This window comes from Apodemus sylvaticus, chromosome 9 (genome assembly GCF_947179515.1).
Source record: "Apodemus sylvaticus chromosome 9, mApoSyl1.1, whole genome shotgun sequence".
NCBI classification, from domain to species: Eukaryota; Metazoa; Chordata; class Mammalia; order Rodentia; family Muridae; genus Apodemus; species Apodemus sylvaticus.
Window position 1 is genome coordinate 20,729,488 of NC_067480.1, and position 17,810 is coordinate 20,747,297.

General features: G+C 49.9%; 1 protein-coding gene across 2 annotated transcripts in view; it reads right to left on the bottom strand.

Moving 5' to 3' along the window:
* Sned1 (sushi, nidogen and EGF like domains 1) overlaps positions 1 to 17,810 on the bottom strand; it is a 63,458-nt gene that overhangs the window by 39,588 nt on the left and 6,060 nt on the right. For both annotated transcript variants that reach the window (XM_052191808.1, XM_052191809.1), the window contains exons 2-4: positions 5,059 to 5,346; positions 2,317 to 2,457; positions 1,620 to 1,782 (exon numbers count right to left, since the gene is read on the bottom strand). In XM_052191808.1, the coding sequence (XP_052047768.1) occupies positions 1,620 to 1,782; positions 2,317 to 2,457; positions 5,059 to 5,346 (592 nt within the window). The remainder of the gene's footprint in view (positions 1 to 1,619; positions 1,783 to 2,316; positions 2,458 to 5,058; positions 5,347 to 17,810) is intronic.

The window sequence follows — 17,810 nt, forward strand, 5'->3', positions numbered from 1 at the left end:
CCATGGACACTTCTAGAAGCTCAGGGCTGCTCAGCCACCCTCCTGGCTTCCTAAGTCCCATGACTTCCTGGGTTCCCCAGAGATCTCAGCGACCCCTCAGCCCAATTCTATGAAGTCAGGCTGGGTTCCTGAAACAAGAGGTTCCTCACACAATGGCAGCTGATCAGAAAGTCTCATGGACCCTGATTGCCTGCTCTTAGGGCTCCAGGAAGACTCCAGGAGGCCCAGTGACCCGGCACACCATTCAGACTATGGGTGCCTTCTGGACAGGGAGCTCACAATTCTGTCAGTTGGCCTCACTTAACATTGTGCTCACCTAGCCTACTTGAAATCTGGCTGCTCTGTTGCAGCCATGGTCGTGAGAGGAGCTGGGCTTGCTTAGGAGTTACACTTCCAGACTGGCCGCTTCTCAGGCATCACCCACCCTACCTCCTTGAACAAGCTTGTGTCTATATAACTGGCCCTGGCTTGCAGTTTAGCTGTGTCCCTGGCTCCTAGACGGACCACAGGCATCAAGCATCCCTGCAGCTGTTCCTGGTGCCTTCTTATCTCAGAGACCTGGGAAAAGGGGGGGGGGTGCCTCAGGACCCTCTTCTGAGAGTCCTCTTCCCCCTGAGCTGCTCTAGCTTGAAAAGCATGGTTTGCCCCCACATGATTCTCACCAAAGCCTCACTCTGGTCTTTCACAAGGGACCTCCCAGGCCCCACCACAAGTAGTGCCCGCAGGGCCACTTCAGATGCTATGGTCCAGAGTCATGGTGTCAGGGCTGACTGCTGGCCCGGAGTGGGCCTAGGGCTGGGGCTGCCCTGGGCTTCTGCCCTCTTAAATGTTCCACTTGTTGCTCTGGGGCTGGGATGGCACTGAGTTCCGCTTTGGCTTCCCAGGCTGGCCTGCTATGTACAGTCAGGTGGACCTTAGTACCCAGCGTGCTGGGTGTGTTCTGGATGCTCCCTCCCCAGTACTGCACACCCTGGTCTCCCCTTCACCAGATGGTCTCCCTGACTCTCAGTGGCTCTGTGTGGTCTCCCAGCTGAGTTCTCTTTAGGGGATTCAGTGCTGGGGAAAGGCACCCTGGTCTGTGTCTTCATTCACATGAGGAACCAATTTGTGGGATTGGTCCCAGCAGCGGCCAGTCTTCAACCCAGGTTTAGGAGAGTTTGTGACGAGGGGATCTCCTAATTGGCAGGTCAGCCAGCCAATGCCTGGACACCTCTGCATTGTGGGCGGGGTGATTCAGGGTGTGCCTTCTAGAGGAGCCATGACAGTAGAGCTGCGGTCCCTGAGTGGTCACAGGACTAGTCTGGGCTGCTGGGATCATCTGCCTGCTTGTGCTACTAGAGCAGTGGGAGCATAAAATGCTCTGGCTTGTCACCAATGTGAGGCCTATGGATGTCCTCATCTCCCCAACCCCCACCCCAGATGGAGGCAGGGGTGGGATGTGGTAACTTTGCTCTGGTCCTCTCCCCAGAACACCCAGGTCACCTGAGGCATGGGACGGGATGGGCTGTGGAGCAGGGGGGTGGGTGGGGATATAGTGAGGTGGGGGATAGGGTCTAGCCCCTCTGCCCCACCCCTACTGCCACAGGGTTCCTCAACCCTCCCCTCCCTGAGCCTCTTACTTGTATGGCCGCAGCCCCCCACGCGCACCTGGGCATCATCGATTCTAAACGCCCAGCGGCCGGGCACGCCCACGTTGGTGGTGGTCTCCACCTCAGCCATGTCTGCTGTGCGCGACCCGGGGATGTTGAAGTAGCGGTGCCCATCACCTGCGTTGAAACCTGCCTGGGGGTGGGGCAGAGAGGGAGGCAGGTCTCCTTACAGTCACCGAGTTCTCTCTCAGGATGGCCAAGTCAAGGACGGTGGAGAGATGACCTTGTAAGCTGATGACACTACAGATGTTGGGGTCTGCTGACGTTAGCGGTCCCCTTCAGTCAAGCGTGGTGCTGGAGTTCCTCCCTAGCTTCCAGCACTAACCACTTAGCATCTAGGCCTCATTTAGGGCCCAGGAGAAGTGCTACCCCAGGAGAGAGTTGGGGCCAGGAGGTGAATGGAGGTGCACAGTATAAGGGACATTTGGGCCTGAGACCTTTATGGGAGAGGAAGGGCAAAGGCAGCAGAGGCTATTTTGTGGTGCTAGGCACTGAGAGGCCTGGGGGACACAGTGTCACTGTGGTTGCCACACACTGATCTCTGCATAGGTCTGGAGGGGAGCAGTATCTGGCACAGTGAAGGTCTGCCTACCTCTCCTGCTCATGTCACCTTGGCAGGAGGGGCAGGGGCCCCTGAACACTGGGCACCATGCCTACCCAGGCTTACCTGGGCTGCAATGCCTCCCAATCCATCAGCATCACCCCCGCTGCTGGCGTGTGTGCCTGTAGTCCACAAGATGGACTCATAGTTGAAGATGGTGAAGGAGAACCGGCCGTCGGTGATGAGCACAGTTTGGAATGTGTTAACCTGCCAAGACACAGGGCTAACTGTGACTGGCTGTGACTGGCTGTGACTGGCTGTGACTGGCTGTGACTGGTTGTGACTGACTGGCTGTGACTGGTTGTGACTGACTGTACACCCTGTCCCATATCAGACACCCCCCCCCTGTCCCTCAAATGGACAGCCAAGCAAAAGGACCATGATGGCTTTGTGACTGGTTGTGACTGGCTGTGACTGGCTGTGACTGACTGACTGGCTGTGACTGGTTGTGACTGACTGTACACCCTGTCCCATATCAGACACCCCCCCCCTTGTCCCTCAAATGGACAGCCAAGCAAAAGGACCATGATGGCTTTGTTTAACTCTACATCTAGTGCACATCTACCCCACTGTAAAGGGTCAGGGACAGAACACCTGGAGCAGACACTGTCCCCAGCCTCAAGGAGCTCCTACAAGGATGGGGTGCAGATGCCTAGTGGGCTAGCACTCACTCGGCCAAACCCACAAAGTCTGTGCGGTAAGAACAGTAAGGAGAAAAAGCAACTCTTAACATTAGGTTTGATGGGTTCCTGCCCTTTGACTCCATGGACACCCCTGAGATGTGTACCCTGAGAGAGTGCTTCAGGTTGGGGGTGAAGAAATGACCTTGGGACAGATGGGAGACTGAAAGTGTCACACCCAACCTCACAGCACACATCAGAGCAAATCCCAACCCTGGTGTGGCTTTAAAACAAAAATTATGGAAGTCCTAGAAGAAAACACTGGGCAATACACATTGCATGGCAGAGAAGGACTTCTGCCAACTATTAACAGAAAAGACCAAGAGAGAGATCAATACATTTATAGACAACAAAAATTGCCTCCAAGTAGGAAAAGTGCTGTAATATCAAAATGAATGGCAGAGAGTAGCAAAAAAGCGTATTTATGACACATGGCAGACAAGATCGCTGCTATCCTCTATGCCCAGAAGAACTGGAAACAATAAAAAAGGGACCAAAAGCATTAAGAAAAATTGGCATATGGTGTGAATAAGAACATTACCAAATAGTGTGGTAGCAATGATACTAGAAAAAAGTCCAGCATCTGAAGAACACGAAGACAACTGAGTATAAAAGGAACATCCCTTGTTTTGCCTGCAGGGTTAGCACTGAAGGAGGATGACAGTGTACTTTTCTGGGGTGCAGGGAACAGGCACTTCCAAGTGGCCGCCTGCGGGATAGAGACCCTGAGAGGACAGCAGACTGCTCTGGGGATGTGCGTGTCACAGCAGGATCTCCGGGAGTCATGCTGCCAGGCGCTGTGGCGGTGGGCCTATGTCAGAGCCCAAGCTTGTTTTAACCATTGGAAAGCTGAACAGGAAGTAGTCTTACACAACATTTGGCAGGAGAGACTGGCTGTGGGGCTGTGGAGTGAGGAGATGCACAAAGTGGTTCCATCCACATGGCATTGAGCTGCTCCCACAGGCGCTACCTGGCTAGACTGTGCTTCTGAGCATGTCCTGCTGCCTGCTGCCTTTGTTAGGGGCTTGTGTGAACCCCACAGTGTGGTCTTGCCTTGTTTCATTCTATCCTGGGTTGTCATCCAGTACTTGGGACTCTGGCTGCCACCCAGTAGGTGACCTCAGAAAAGACCTTATTGTGTGAATAAACAGCTCGGAAAGGCCACTTGCATCCCAGGGCCTCTCTCCATGTGACTTAGCTCTCAGAAGAGGCCTGTCCATAGTAAGTGCTGGAAAATCCCTGTGGACAGGTAGCATCAGCCGACCACACCCACCAGAGACACAAAGGCTCAGCCACTCCATCTGAGAGCAGCGAAACAACAGCCAGGGATGGAGACGCAGAGCTGTGAACCCAGCACCCCGGAGGCTGAGTTGAGAGGACCTGGAATTGAAGGCCATCCACAGCTACACAGTGAGTTCGAAACCAGCCTGGGTTGCATGATACCCTACTTTTAAAAAAAAATCCAAACAACAACAACAAAAAAACAAACAATACCAACAAAAACTCAACAAAGATTGGGCTGGTGGTTTAGCTGTGCCTTGCTTCCTACCCAAGTGTGAGGGCATAGATTTGAATCTTCGGCATTAGTACAAATTGGGACATGGCTGCACATGCCTGAAACCACAGTGGGAAAGGGGGTGCGGGTGGGCAGGAGGATTGCTTGGGTTTTGTGGAATGCTGGATGAGCTCAAAGAGCCTCTCTAGATGATTTAAGAAGTGACGACACAGAACAGGACACCCAGGACACACACACACACACACACACACACACACACACACACACACAAATAAGAAAAAGACAAACAAAAAACCTCCCACCTAGAACAGACCCTCCCCAGTGCTGCCCCACCCTGTCACCGCTAGAGAACCAAGCCACTCTAGAAAGATCCCTCCTAGCACCCGAGTTCCTATGCAGCCCCCACAGGAGAGCCGCTGTACTGGGCTTCCCTGCTTCACCAAGGCAGGACGGGTGGGGTTCTGTCTTCCACGCTGACCCCTGTGACTTCAGAAGTACCATGAGCCTGAGCCCAGTGTTGTTCTTGGGTATAGGCCACCTATACCTGGGCTGCCTTGTCAGGGTCCCAACCACACAGCCTCCCTCCCAGGCCACACAGCCACCTGGACTCACGGGGGAAGAACTGCTGCCTCCAAAGAAGGTGACACGGTACCAGGTGGCAACAAAGACCCAGGTAGCAGAGAAGTCCGGGAGCTCAGGAAAGTACCGTCTGATGTCCTCCGTGGCTCTGCCGAGCACAGCTGGGTCGGTGGCCTCCCGGTAGTAGACGTCACCTGCACGTCGGTTGTCCACATCTGCCCAGAAGGCTGCTACCACACAGCGGTCTTTGGCGATGGGGAAGGCCACGGGGGTGAACTGAGAAACTTCCTTCAGGAAGGAGATGATCCCGTTATTGTTCACCTGTGAGGCAGAGAGCAGGGAGCGGATGTACCCGGCGCTGCAGAAGGTGGTGATCCCAGTGGCATCTCAGCTGTCCCCCAGTCCCAGCATTGGCTTGGTGATCCAGCACAGGAAGGCATTTCAGGCTGGCTGAGAGCCTCTGACCCCTGAAAGGGGACCTTGTGGACCTGTTCTTGCCTCTTACGAAGCTCCAGGCTCCTAGCTGTGTGCTGTACCGCTGGCTCAGTTGCTACCTCATGCTACACTCCGGCCAGGGGCCTTGAGACAGTGGGTCAGTATTCCTGCATCGCGCCAAGTTTGGAATAGTAAACATGAGGTTCAGGGAGCAGTCTGGCTTGGAAAAGCTGTGATGGCCAAGTTGGGAAGTGTGTGCTGGGTCTCCAGGCAGGCAGGAGGTTCTGGCCCTGACTCTGACACTCACAAGCTATGGACTCCTGAGGTGGTTTAGCCTACCCCTGTGTTCCGGCTTTCTTACCTAGGAGACTTGGCTAATACTACCTGCCATGTGTTAAATCTTTAAGTCAAAGGTGGGGTGTTTGGAAGCTGGTACAGTTATGGAGTAGAGCTCTCACGAATGACATCAATTCCCTCATGAAGGAAACCCAAATGGGCCTTCTGCCTCACAAGGACACAGCCAGACTCCAGTGTGTGAGCCGGAAGGCAGGTCTCATCAGTTTAGGAATCTGGCAGTGCCTCGGACTTCTCAGCCTCAAGGACTGTTGATTGAGTCCTGTGGCTTATATGTTGCACAGTAGAAGGCATTTTGTTACAGGTGGCCTGTCTCTAGCTCTGACCTCACAGGGCACTAGGGTTCCAGTTTGTTGTTTGGATGGATGTGCGGGGAATTAAGGCTCGGAATGAATGTGTATTATCGGCACTAGCACAGTTATGCCTGGCCCCCAATGCCTCGGGCCCATGGCAGTGGCAAAGCCTGAGTACAAATGTTGACTGTGTGCAGAAAATGTCCACCATAGCTTTCTCCTCTAGATATTTACAGCTGGAATAGTGCTCCCCTGTGGAGAGTGCTCCCCTGTGGAGAGTGCTCCTACCAAGATTAGCTAAGCCTCCTTGTTCAGCAGGACACAATAACCTCAGCTCCCTGTTCAACTGTATAAATTAGACATGCCGAGTTTCCAGGGCGCTGCATCAGATAACCCAAGCCCCTGTGTATCTACACATGTGATCACATGTGTATCTATGGGTTGGTCTTTTCTTCAGCCCCTTGTTGTCCCTAGTCAGGGTTGTGGGACCCACTCCTCGTACAAACATGGTAGCTGGAAATGCACTTCAGCACTGCAGAACTGTATATACCTAAAATCGAGGACATATGTATTATAATAAAAAGTTGGGAGGAAAGGGTCATGGCAAAAAAAATCTTGATGGTACTTTTAAAAGAAGGTTTCTCAAAAGGCAAATTATAACAAGCAATCAAATGCATATAACAAAGTAACTGGATAGATTTTGAAATGGACTTGGTGCAATTACAGAAAAGTGGTGAACTAAAACCAGAAGGCAGGTGGGTTAAGCAACTGTCTGGAGTTTCCAACAGGGAAGACAACATGGAGGGGTTAGAACACAGGTGAGGGGCGTGGAGCCAGCACAAGGGCCAGGGAGCAGGAAGGACACAGGCACTGGAGAGCCTTCCAGGACCAACAAGGGACATGCAGCTGCACTCCAGCAACCTCAGGGACTAAAACAAAGCCACACTGAATCAGTGTGGGAAAAGTAGGAAGCCAACTGTACGAAGCCACTCTGAAAGAAAAGAACAGACAGACCAGACCACAGTCAGGAGCTGTTCAGGCACCCACGGCTGATGTTTTTGTTTTTAAAGTCTAATCTCATTTATTGTTGCTGCTGCTGCTGCTTCTGCTGTTATTGTTGTTGTTGTTATTATTATTATATTTTAAATTATTATTTTACATTCCAACCCCAGTTTCTCCTTCCTCCCCTTCTCCCAGTCCCCCCACCTCACCCCCGTTCAACTCCCCTCTCCCCAGACCCATTCCTTCTCCATTTCCCTTCAGACAAGGGCCAGCCTCCTAGGCCTCTTCCCTCATGTTAAGCCTGCAGAGGCAACCCACTATGAGGAAAGGGTCCCACAAGCCAGCAAGAGAGTCAGAGACAGCTCCTGCTCCCACCATTAGAAGCCCCACAAGAAAACCAAACCACACAGCTGTAACATATATGCAGGAGCTGTAAGGCAGGCAGGCAGGCAGGCTCTCTGGTTGGCAGTTCAGTCTCTGGGAGCCCCTGTAAGGCCAAGTTAGTTGACTCTGTGGGTTTTCTTGTGTCCCTCTGGCTCCTACAATCCTTCCTCCCGTTCTTCTGCAGGACTTCCCAAGCTCTGCCGGATGTTCAGCTGTGGGTCTCTACATGACATTTGAGTTTTCAAGGAAGCTAGAGATTAGTGGCCTTTTAAGACTTCAGTGTTCTGGGAGACAGCAGGGCCAAACGTAAAGACCTAGCCTCAGAGGAGATACTGAGGCTAAATGGAGGTGATTCACACAGGCAGCAATAAATGCATACATAGAAAGACAGAGCCATACTTAAAGAGATTGTCAACTTCAAGTTGACCGGAAATGCAAGGTCAGAGAGACAAGAAGGAAAGAAAGGAGAAAGTTAGAGCATACATCCAAGTGGACAAGGACCAAAAGAAAAGGGACACTACATCTAATGGAACAGTGTAGAAGATCTACAAATTAAAACTCGGGACAACAAAGGCATTCAGCCTGGGAAAGGTATCAAAATGAGGTCTTCTCAGATCACTGCATGTTCCCAGGGGGAGTAAAGGGACAGTGGAGCTTTTTAATAGGCTCCGTCCGACATGGTAAAGGTTGTACGGTACCATCTGGAGAATCTCTGAGACCACAGAAACAGCACATCCTTGACAGGGAGGTGAGATACAGTAGTTAAAATACTCAAAATAGTGTGAAAAACAGTAAGCACAGAACAGATAGTGTAACTGTTGCAGGTCACATGGGAAAGGCTTCCCTACAGAAGTTCTGCTCCAGCTGCTGGGACATTTCCCTAGTGCAAATGTGTGTGTGTGTGTGTGTGTGTGCGCGCGCGTGACAAACTGCTCCTTCTGGAGATAGTTTCCCCAGTGAAAGTGTTACTGCTCTGTTCTGGGAGGAGTTGGGGGTTGGGGGATGGGGGGGTAGGTTTCCCCAGTAACACTGGCAAAAATGTTACAGTTGTGCTCTGAAAGGTATCCTGGCAGTCAGGAGCCAAGGAATACAAGGTTTGTGCACAACAAACCTCACACAAGAGATTTATTAGGAGGGAAAAACCCAGGAGGGTGGCTGCCTCTGCTGGTGAGAAGCATTAGAGAACTGGGAGGAACTCAGGGTTTATAGAGGGTTTCTTGTGGAGGGCGGGACAGCTTTCCAGGGTAGCCTGGCATTGGAGGGATTATGTGACCCAGTCTTTATGGCCAGCTCAGGCCATTAGAAAACGACCTTAGGGACATCTGCAGGTAGGACTGGTCACTTCCCCACCTTGAGGGGCTGGAAGGCAATTACAGCTGTTGTAGCCTGTATGGCCTGGCTGCTAGAACTCCTCAGGCAGAGCCGGGTCACTTGCATGCATTGAGGGTTTACAACATTTACAAAGGTTACAAACTTTGCAAAGGGAGTCCAAGGCAGAGAAAGCCTTCCGTGCTGCTTGAGTTGGTGTGGCTAGCCAACAGAGAGAACAAACAGCAAAGCAATGGAGAGGAACCACCTGTCAGTCAGCTGGGACAAACAGCACAAGATGCAGACGCAGACACCTGTTTGCTACACAGTGAATTAAAATGAACTAAAGGTTCTAGTTTGGAGATAATCCGCCTAAATGCCAGCCAAAGGAAAGCTGGCCTGGCTGTATTATCATCAGATAAAGTAGACCATGAGGCCACATGGATTCCTAGAGGTAAACATCATCTGACACTGATCAGGCAGGTGTAATGGTGTCACACCTCAGCATTCCTAATGGGGCCTCGGCAGATGAGAGGGTGACAAATGGACATAGGTCCCTTCACGACCATGGTGGGACATTGCAGAATGTTCTCTGGTAAAATGTTTGGGTAAGAACATGTGGCCTGAGGAGGTGGCATGGTCAGGGAAGCATGCATTCTGGCCCCAGCCTTGTTTGTAATCTGCGAACAAGAATTCCAGTCCCTGCCGGCCATTGGCCAGGCCATTTCCTTAGATTGTGTTTGCAGAGCTCAACCGTGAGGGATGAAATATTGTCCTCTTGGGGAGGAAGAACAGGCTTACTGTGAAAGCCAGGTTCCTACACTAAGAGCAAGCCCACGATGGGTGTGGCATCTACTTGGGCCTTCATGTTGTCCCCAGACACTCAGTAAAGAGGTGCGGACAGAAGGACTCTGTTTACGAGGCTCACACAACTTGACCTGGACGGACGGTTACTGAGCAGCCTCATGGGTGCAGCTGTCTGAGTCTGAGTCTGGCAATATGTAAATGGGGTAAGTTTCTCCTTGTCATCAACTTGTAGTTTTGTAAGGAATATGAGGCATGGCTTACATTAGAAACAAGTTAACTTAATATACTACTAAGCCAACTTGCGTTAGATTAAAGTTATAAATTTAAAAACTGAAGGACAAAAGCCCCGGTACATCAGTAAACGCTGGGTGTGGCCGTGATTATCTGTGATCCCAGAGACAGGCACTCCTAAGAGCTTGGCCAGGCAGCCTAGCAGGAATGGAAAGCACCTGGTTTGAGGCTCTCTGTCATTTCTGACTCTGCCCTGGGTCTGATGGGCATGGAGGCCTCCCTCATGAAAAGGTTTTGTTTTTGTTTTTGTTTGTTTATTTTGTATTTTTTGTGATTGATTTCATTTTTTAATATTATAATTACATCATCCGTCCCTTTCCCATCCCTCCAAGTCCTCCTTACACCTCTTCCTGCTCTCTTCCAAACTGATGGCTTCTTTTTCTCATCAATAGTTGTTACATACATATATGTATACACATACATATCTATAAACACTCACACACAACCTGCTCAGTCTGGATCATTCAGCATTGGATGGCCAGCGGGTGTGCTCCTCCCTGAGGGAAAACTGGCTCTCCTGCTCTCCACATGCATTCCTTAGCGGACTGCAGTTCTCTGTGTAGGGCTGAGGCCATCCAAGCTTTCCCCATTACTGTAAGTTTTAATGTCTGCTAGAAAATATCCATGTGTGTGTGTGTGTGTGCATGTGTGTCTATACCTGCAGAGACCAGACAAGAACACTGGCTTTCTCCCTATATTGCCTTCTACCTTATGTTTTAAAAACATTTATTTAGTTATTTGTGGGTATTTTGGGGGTGGCTACATATATATGGCCTACGTGTGGAAGTCAGTGGACAATTTGTGGGAGCTGGTTCTCTCTCATGATATAGGCCCATGGGATTGAACACAAGTCGCCGGGATCACCAGCACGTGCCTTTACCACCAAGCACTTCCATACATGTGTCCACACAGTATGCACCACCCCTCCTCCCAACAGGAAGACTCAGCTGTAGAAGAAAGATCTCCCATTTGCCACTATATGGCTGAGCCTGGATGACACTGCGACAAGTGAAATAAACCAGGCACAGAAAGACTAATACCACATCCGCTCACATGTAGAATCTAAAAACACTAAACTCACAGAACCAGGAGTAGAGGGCTGGCTATAAGACATGGAGAGTTAGGGGGCACGGGGCGGCAAGAGGCAGTTGGAATGGTGTTTTAGTCTTCAGAAATTAGTTATATGATGCTCTACTCCAATGGTGTTAGTTGCATCGGAACTCACTTGCTTGATATTAAACCACCTCCCACCTATGGCAAGCACCCGTGAAGGAAGGCACATTATTTTTCCCATGGCCATCATTTCCAGTGTACACATAATCACTGCATTGCATAAAACTCATATATATGTATACATATATATGATATATATATACATGATATATACACAATATGTATATTATATATAATATATATGTAAATTTGTCACTTTTACCCCCCAAAAGCTGGGATTTTTGTTGTTGTTGTTGTTTTTTGGATTTGGTTTTTTGAGACAGGGTTTCTCTGTGTAGCCCTGGCTGTCCTGGAACTCACTCTGTAGACCAGGCTGGCCTCGAACTCAGAAATCTGCCTGCCTCTGCCTCCCAGAGTGCTGGGATTACAGGCGTGTGCCACCACCGCCCAGCTAAAAGCTGGGGAAATTTAACTAAAACAAAACTAAGAAGAACCAGTGTCAACTACTGTAAAACACATAAACATCTCATAGTCTATTCTGACAGTCACACAGTAATGATAAGGAACAGACAGGACCATCGGGAGCCGGGTAACCAGATGTGGTCACCCTGGAAACAGTGAAGGTGGTACCTCTTTGTGGATGGAGTAGAAGCTCTGGACAGGATATGTGGTTAGAGCCAGAGGGACATGCAGAGGCTGGCCAGGAGGGACTGCCCAGAGGTGGGGTGCAGGGTGGAGTGGACAGCCCAGGGCCACTTCTGGGAGGAAAGACCAACAGGATCTGCAGTACACTCACTTGTTCTTGGTACACACATGCCAAGAATCCCTTTCTGACCGTGTTTTAGAGAAAAGGCGCAAGGACTAAAAGTCTCAGATGGCAAAGGCAACTCTGGCTAAGAGGGGGTCAGTGTCTTTGAGGCAAGGCTTGGCTGCAGATGGAGATGTGCCACCTGTAGACGGGGTTCTGCTGCATTGCCCACCCTACAGCCACCCAGTCACTCACCGCTCCCTGAGTGTGAGGTGTAGCCTGTGTATGGAAGAGGCCTCTGGCCTTTGAGGTCTCCACTGCTGCACCCCACACTGCTGCTGCTCTTCTTCTCAGGGTTGGCACAGAGACGGAGGCGTCCAGGAAGGAGGCAGAACAAGCCAGCCCTGTTCCCATGCCAGGCCAGGGCAGTGCCAGGACCACAGGAAAGCTGATACAGGGGCCCAGATGCTGGGCTGGCTCACCCCCTTCCCGGGCAGAGCTCATGGCTTCCTTTCTCCTGATGGGATGCACGAGTTTCTTGTGCTGAGTGATGGCAAGGCCAGAGGTCTAGGGGGTGACAAGCTGCCCTCTCCTCCAGGCCCCGGCAGGAGCCGCGTCTCCCCAGATGTCATTTATTATAGTTTTTCTGTACCTGCAATAGCACATTGTGAAGCATGCAGGATGGCGTGGCAAACAAGGAGACGGAGTGAGACCCAAGTGCCTGCCTGACTGGTGCCGCCTGGAACCGTGGATGCCAGGCATTCCTAGACAAGTAACTGTTTGATCCTGGCCCTGGCTCTAGAGGTGACATCCAGTCAGCTTCTCAGACACTGGCTCCTCAGAAACCTGATCATGAGCCCAGATGTTGTCCTAAGAGGGGATGCACCTGCAGAAATGCTGAATTCCTGCCGCCACCACCACCAACAAAAGCTTGCCACCCTGGCTGGGCACAGAGAGTAGACACCGTTCTCTAAGGAGCTGCAGGCTGCCACTGCCGCTACCGCGTGCCTGGCCTTGGTCCCACAGTTGCAGCCTTCCCCAGCCCTTTTCTGAAAGTTAGGCATGCAAGGCCTTCCTGTGGCCACCCCTAGGCCTCCCCTGAGACCAGCAGTTCTTGGGCCAGTTCAGGAACACTGTCTTCTCTTCAGGCTGAACACCTGTTGTTGAGATAAACAAGGCTGCCACCTGGGTGTCACAGTCCAGGGTGGGTGATAGGGCTTCTGGGAGGGACCATCCAGATGACTGCTGGTAAAGTCTGCAGTGGACAGAGGAGAGAATAGACAGACCCTGCTTTCCGGGGATGCCCTTTGCTCCTTGACTGTAGCTAGCCAGGACCAGGCTGTGGAGGGGCAGGCTGAGATTCCTGGTCAGCTGCCCAGCTGCCTTGGGCGGGCAGCAGTGACTGTGGACGCAGAGGAAGGTGGAGGAGGTTGGAGCATCCTGGATGGTGTGGGGACCTCCTACATACCCGGCCTGCCTGCCCCGCACTCTCCTGTCACCGCCCCGCCTTACTAACGCCTTCTTGCTCCTGCAGGAAGGCAGCCCCGGCTGGAGGAAGCAGAGAGGCAGGGCTCTTGGCATTTCCGACTTGTTTGAAGTCAGGAACGCCTGAAGGCCAAGTGCTGTGTGACCTGAGCTTGGGCCAACTACCCTGGAGCCTGGGGCCAGAGGCTGCTCGGAGCAGAGGCTTGGCCGACAGGAGAGACTGCTCGAGGCATGCAAACATCAGAGCAGCCCAATCCCAGCTTGGACTTCTCTATCCCGACATGGATGACAAAGCTCTCCTGACCCCAGGCTCTCTACACTTATTTTGAGAGTTGTAGGCACATCTTTCATTTCCTGTCAGCTTTCTGGGCAGCTAGAAATCTTCCTACAGGCAGGGTGGGGGCTGGTGTCCTGGGCAAGGCTGCTGTGTGAGCATCCCTTATCCTCAGCCCTGGAGGGCTCCCCCAGCAAAGCACCTTGGTACAGAGACAGCCATTATGGAACTGTATAAGTGGTTGTGGGAGGGACACGAGAGTCACTAGGGGCAATCAGGATACATTCCAGGAGGGGTCATTTGGGTTATGCTCAGGTTAGGAGGGGTGCATCCTCACTCTTGCTGTCCACAGCAAGAGTTTTCCTTAGCTCACTTTCTGGTATGATGTCTTTGATCTAAGCTTGTGATGGAGTACGGCCAGTGGTGCTCTTATCTGTCTCCAGATGTCTCTTAATTGTCCTATGTAAATGGAGCCATTGCTTCTGGTACACCTGAGCGGGTGCCACTTAAGTGCCCATGTTGAGCAGGGCCAGAGCCCAGCCGTCTGAACATTCCCCGCCAGTGAGTAATGACTGTTACCTTGCCTTCTGTTCTAACACCCTTTTGTGTCCACCACTGGCTAGGTCACTGACTCCTGGACTCTCTTGAAACTTTGGGCCTTTCGCCTGCAGGGAGAAGAGCCTCTTTCTGGCCTCCCAGCAGAAATGCGGCCACCATGTCAGAGGAAGAATTCCCAGGCACATAGAGCATGGAATCCTACAAGCCAGACTCCTGGGTACAGCGGTCACTTCTCTGGGATCTTGCCCTGGTTCTCATCCCCAATGGGCCTCTAAGGCTCCTGAGCCTTCTCCATTTCCCATCCTGTCATCCTGTACAGGTAGCAGGTAATGTTTGTCTCAGGGGCTCGAAGGGCTAGTTGTATCTGACTCTTGACAAGCTCTGCTTAAGCTCAGAGGACATACAGCTGGGGTTGACCTTGGTGTGTAAGTTCAGGGTCAGGACTCTGCCTAGAAGCATTCTCTCTCTGTACTCCGAGACAGGCCGGCAGAGCCTCTAGATGACCTGAGCATTCGCTGAGTCTCAAGGGCAGGGGCTCAGGGCAGTGCCTGTATACAGTGGGTGGGTAATTATGGAAGGCTGGGTGAGCAAATAACTTGCCCTGCTTTGTAAAGATACACACAGACCCACATCCACATATATCCGGCTGGAACGATGGCTCAGTGTTGCCTCAAAAGTACATGGACGCGAGTTCTATCCTCAGAACCCATGTTAAAAACCTGGTGTAACTAACCAGTAACCCCAGAGCTCCCAGGGACTAAACCACCACCCAAAGAGTACACATGGAGGGACCCACGGGTCCAGCTACATATATAGCAAAGGATGAGACATCGATGAGAGGAGAGCCATTGTTCTTATGAAGGCTTCGTGCCCCAGTGTAGGGGAATGCCAGGTCAGGAATGTGTGTGTGGGGGGTTGGTAAGCAGGGAGAGGGGGATGGGATAGGGAGTTTTCTAAGGAGTAACGAGGAAAGGGGATACCACTTGAAATGTAAATAAAGCAAATATCTAAAAATAATAAAATAAAATAATATTATATTATTAATAATTATTATTAATGATTTATTAATATATTACTAATAGTATGTTATTAATTAATATATCATATAATATATTTAATATTATTTAATATATAACATATATAATTGTGTAATATTATATATTTAATAATATTAAATATAATAATAATAATAAATAATAATAATAAAAAGCCTGGTGTGATGTCAAGCAGCCTAACTTGCTTGGCCAGCTGTGTAGAAGGTTCTCATCACCACAAGCAACGCTGCACTAAGTCATCCTAATGTTCTGGGGTGACGGAAATTTTCAGCTCTATTATCATCCCAGGGGACGACTCTGACATGACTGTAAACACATGTGTACATTCATCATGCATATAAACCCACGTCTGAATTCACTCACAGGACACACAGAGATGTAGGTACCATAAGCTTAAAACCCAACACAAAGCCACATTTTATTTTGTGCTTCTTCCTCTCTGAGTCGCAGTCATCATCTCTAACAGTGATGCTCACTGTCCTATTTAGCTTTAGTTGTCAACCCGACACAGTCCAGAGTCCTCTGGGAGGAAAGCCTCCAGTGAGGAATTACCTAGGTCAGATAGGTCTGTGACCATATGTGTGGAGGTTGTCTTGATTACTAATTGATACTACGCCCAGGCATGTGGCCCTGGGTGTAAAGCAAGCTAGCTAAGCTTAATTAAGTAAGCCAGAGAGGGAGCTGGCCACCAGCATTCTCCATGGCTCTTGCCCTGATGTCCCTTAGTGATGGATTGTGACCTGGAAGTGTAAGCTAAATAAATCCTTCCTTCTAAACTGCTTTGCTAATGTATCATTGGAAGCACTGTAACAGAAAGTAACTAGGACACTCACATCAGTCTCCCTATGTTCATTCATCCATCCATTCATTCATTCATTCGTCTCAGAGTTACAAACACATACAACTGTGAAAGACAAAATGAAGTTCAGAGGTCAGCATTTGTTTACCATTCTTTTGCATTTATTTTTGCAAGCATGTAGCCAAAGCAGTTCGCTGAAATTACCTTCTAAAATTAGCACTAAAGCAACTGTTATAAATATAAGACATCAGGGGAAGGAAAAGAGAAACAAAAGATGCAGAAACAATTAAAATAAAACCTATGCTGGTCCTATTAGTTCTATTAGTACTATTGTTCTATCAGTGAAAAAGAAAGCAGCTGAGGACTAGAAAATGTCTCAGTGAAGTGCTTGCTGCATGCACATGTGAGCCCTAGAACCATGTAACAGGGCTGAGCGCTGTGGCTCACACTTGTAATCCCACTGCTGGGGACAAAGAGATGGGTGGGACCTCAGGGTGCCCTGCACAGCCAGTCTAGCTTAACTGATAAGCTCCAGTCTGATGGGAAACCTTGTCTCAAAAAACCAGAGTGAAGAAAGACTGAGGAAGACACCCAAGGTTCACTCTGGTACACACACACACACACACACACACACACACACACACAGAGAGAGAGAGAGAGAGAGAGAGAGAGAGAGAGAGACAGAGAGACAGAGAGACAGAGAGACAGAGAGACAGAGAGACAGAGAGATGCATGATCACTCAAACATATGAATAAGTATACACAAATGAGTAAAAAGAAGCTGAAATAAAAAAAAAAACATTGAGTCAGGCATGCTGGCATGTTTCTGTAATGTTAACACTGGCACAGCTGAGGCAGGAGGATTACAAATTCAAAGCTAGCCTAAGATATATAGTAAGACCCTGTCTTGAAAAACCAAGGGCTAAGGAACACTTACCTACTGTGCTCAAACCTATGCCTGATCCTCAGAATTGAAAACAAAGGCCAAAGCAAAGCGAAGAGCACACTGAATGGTATTGTAGGAGACTGGGCCACTGCAGCTCCGACTACTGGTGAATCTGAACCGGCCCCCAAATCAGTCAATCTACCGCAAGAACTTGCTATACCACTCTTGGGCATATACCCAAAGACACTTCATCCTGACACAGAGACACTTGCTCAAACATATTCATTGATTCTATAGCCATAAGAGCCAGAAACTGGAGACAGCTTAAGATGTTCCTCAATAGATGGATAGATGAAGACATTGTGGTATATTTACGCAATGCAGTATTACCCGGACATTTAAAGAATGACATCATGAAATTTTCAGGCAAATGGATGAAACCAGTAAAAAAAAAAGTCATCCTGAGTGAGGTATTCCATATCCTCAACAAGATAGATCTCGTTAGAAAAGGGAACTAGAATAGATAATTATGGATGGATGGATATGGGTGGGGGATGGTACAGGAGGATGGGGGGAAGAGGAGAAGAGAGGAAATTGAGGACGGGAATATAGGGGAGAGACAGCTAAAAGTAAAGGACATTTGAAGGGTCAGATGAACACCTAACACAGCAGAAGTGTCTCAAAATATACACATATGTGAAGGTGATCTAAATGAAATCCCCAAATATTGGGAGACACAGAGTCCCCAACAGGCCATCTCTTGTCACCAAATGAAGCCTCCAATACTGGGATTGGGTTACATCTAATTGACTTGTTGGCCAAACGGGTCCCATGGGAATCCCCAAGTAACCCAGGCTATTGACAAGACTACACAGGTTGCTTTCCACAAACCGACAGCAAGGTTGTATTGTCGAAGACACACAACTCATTGAT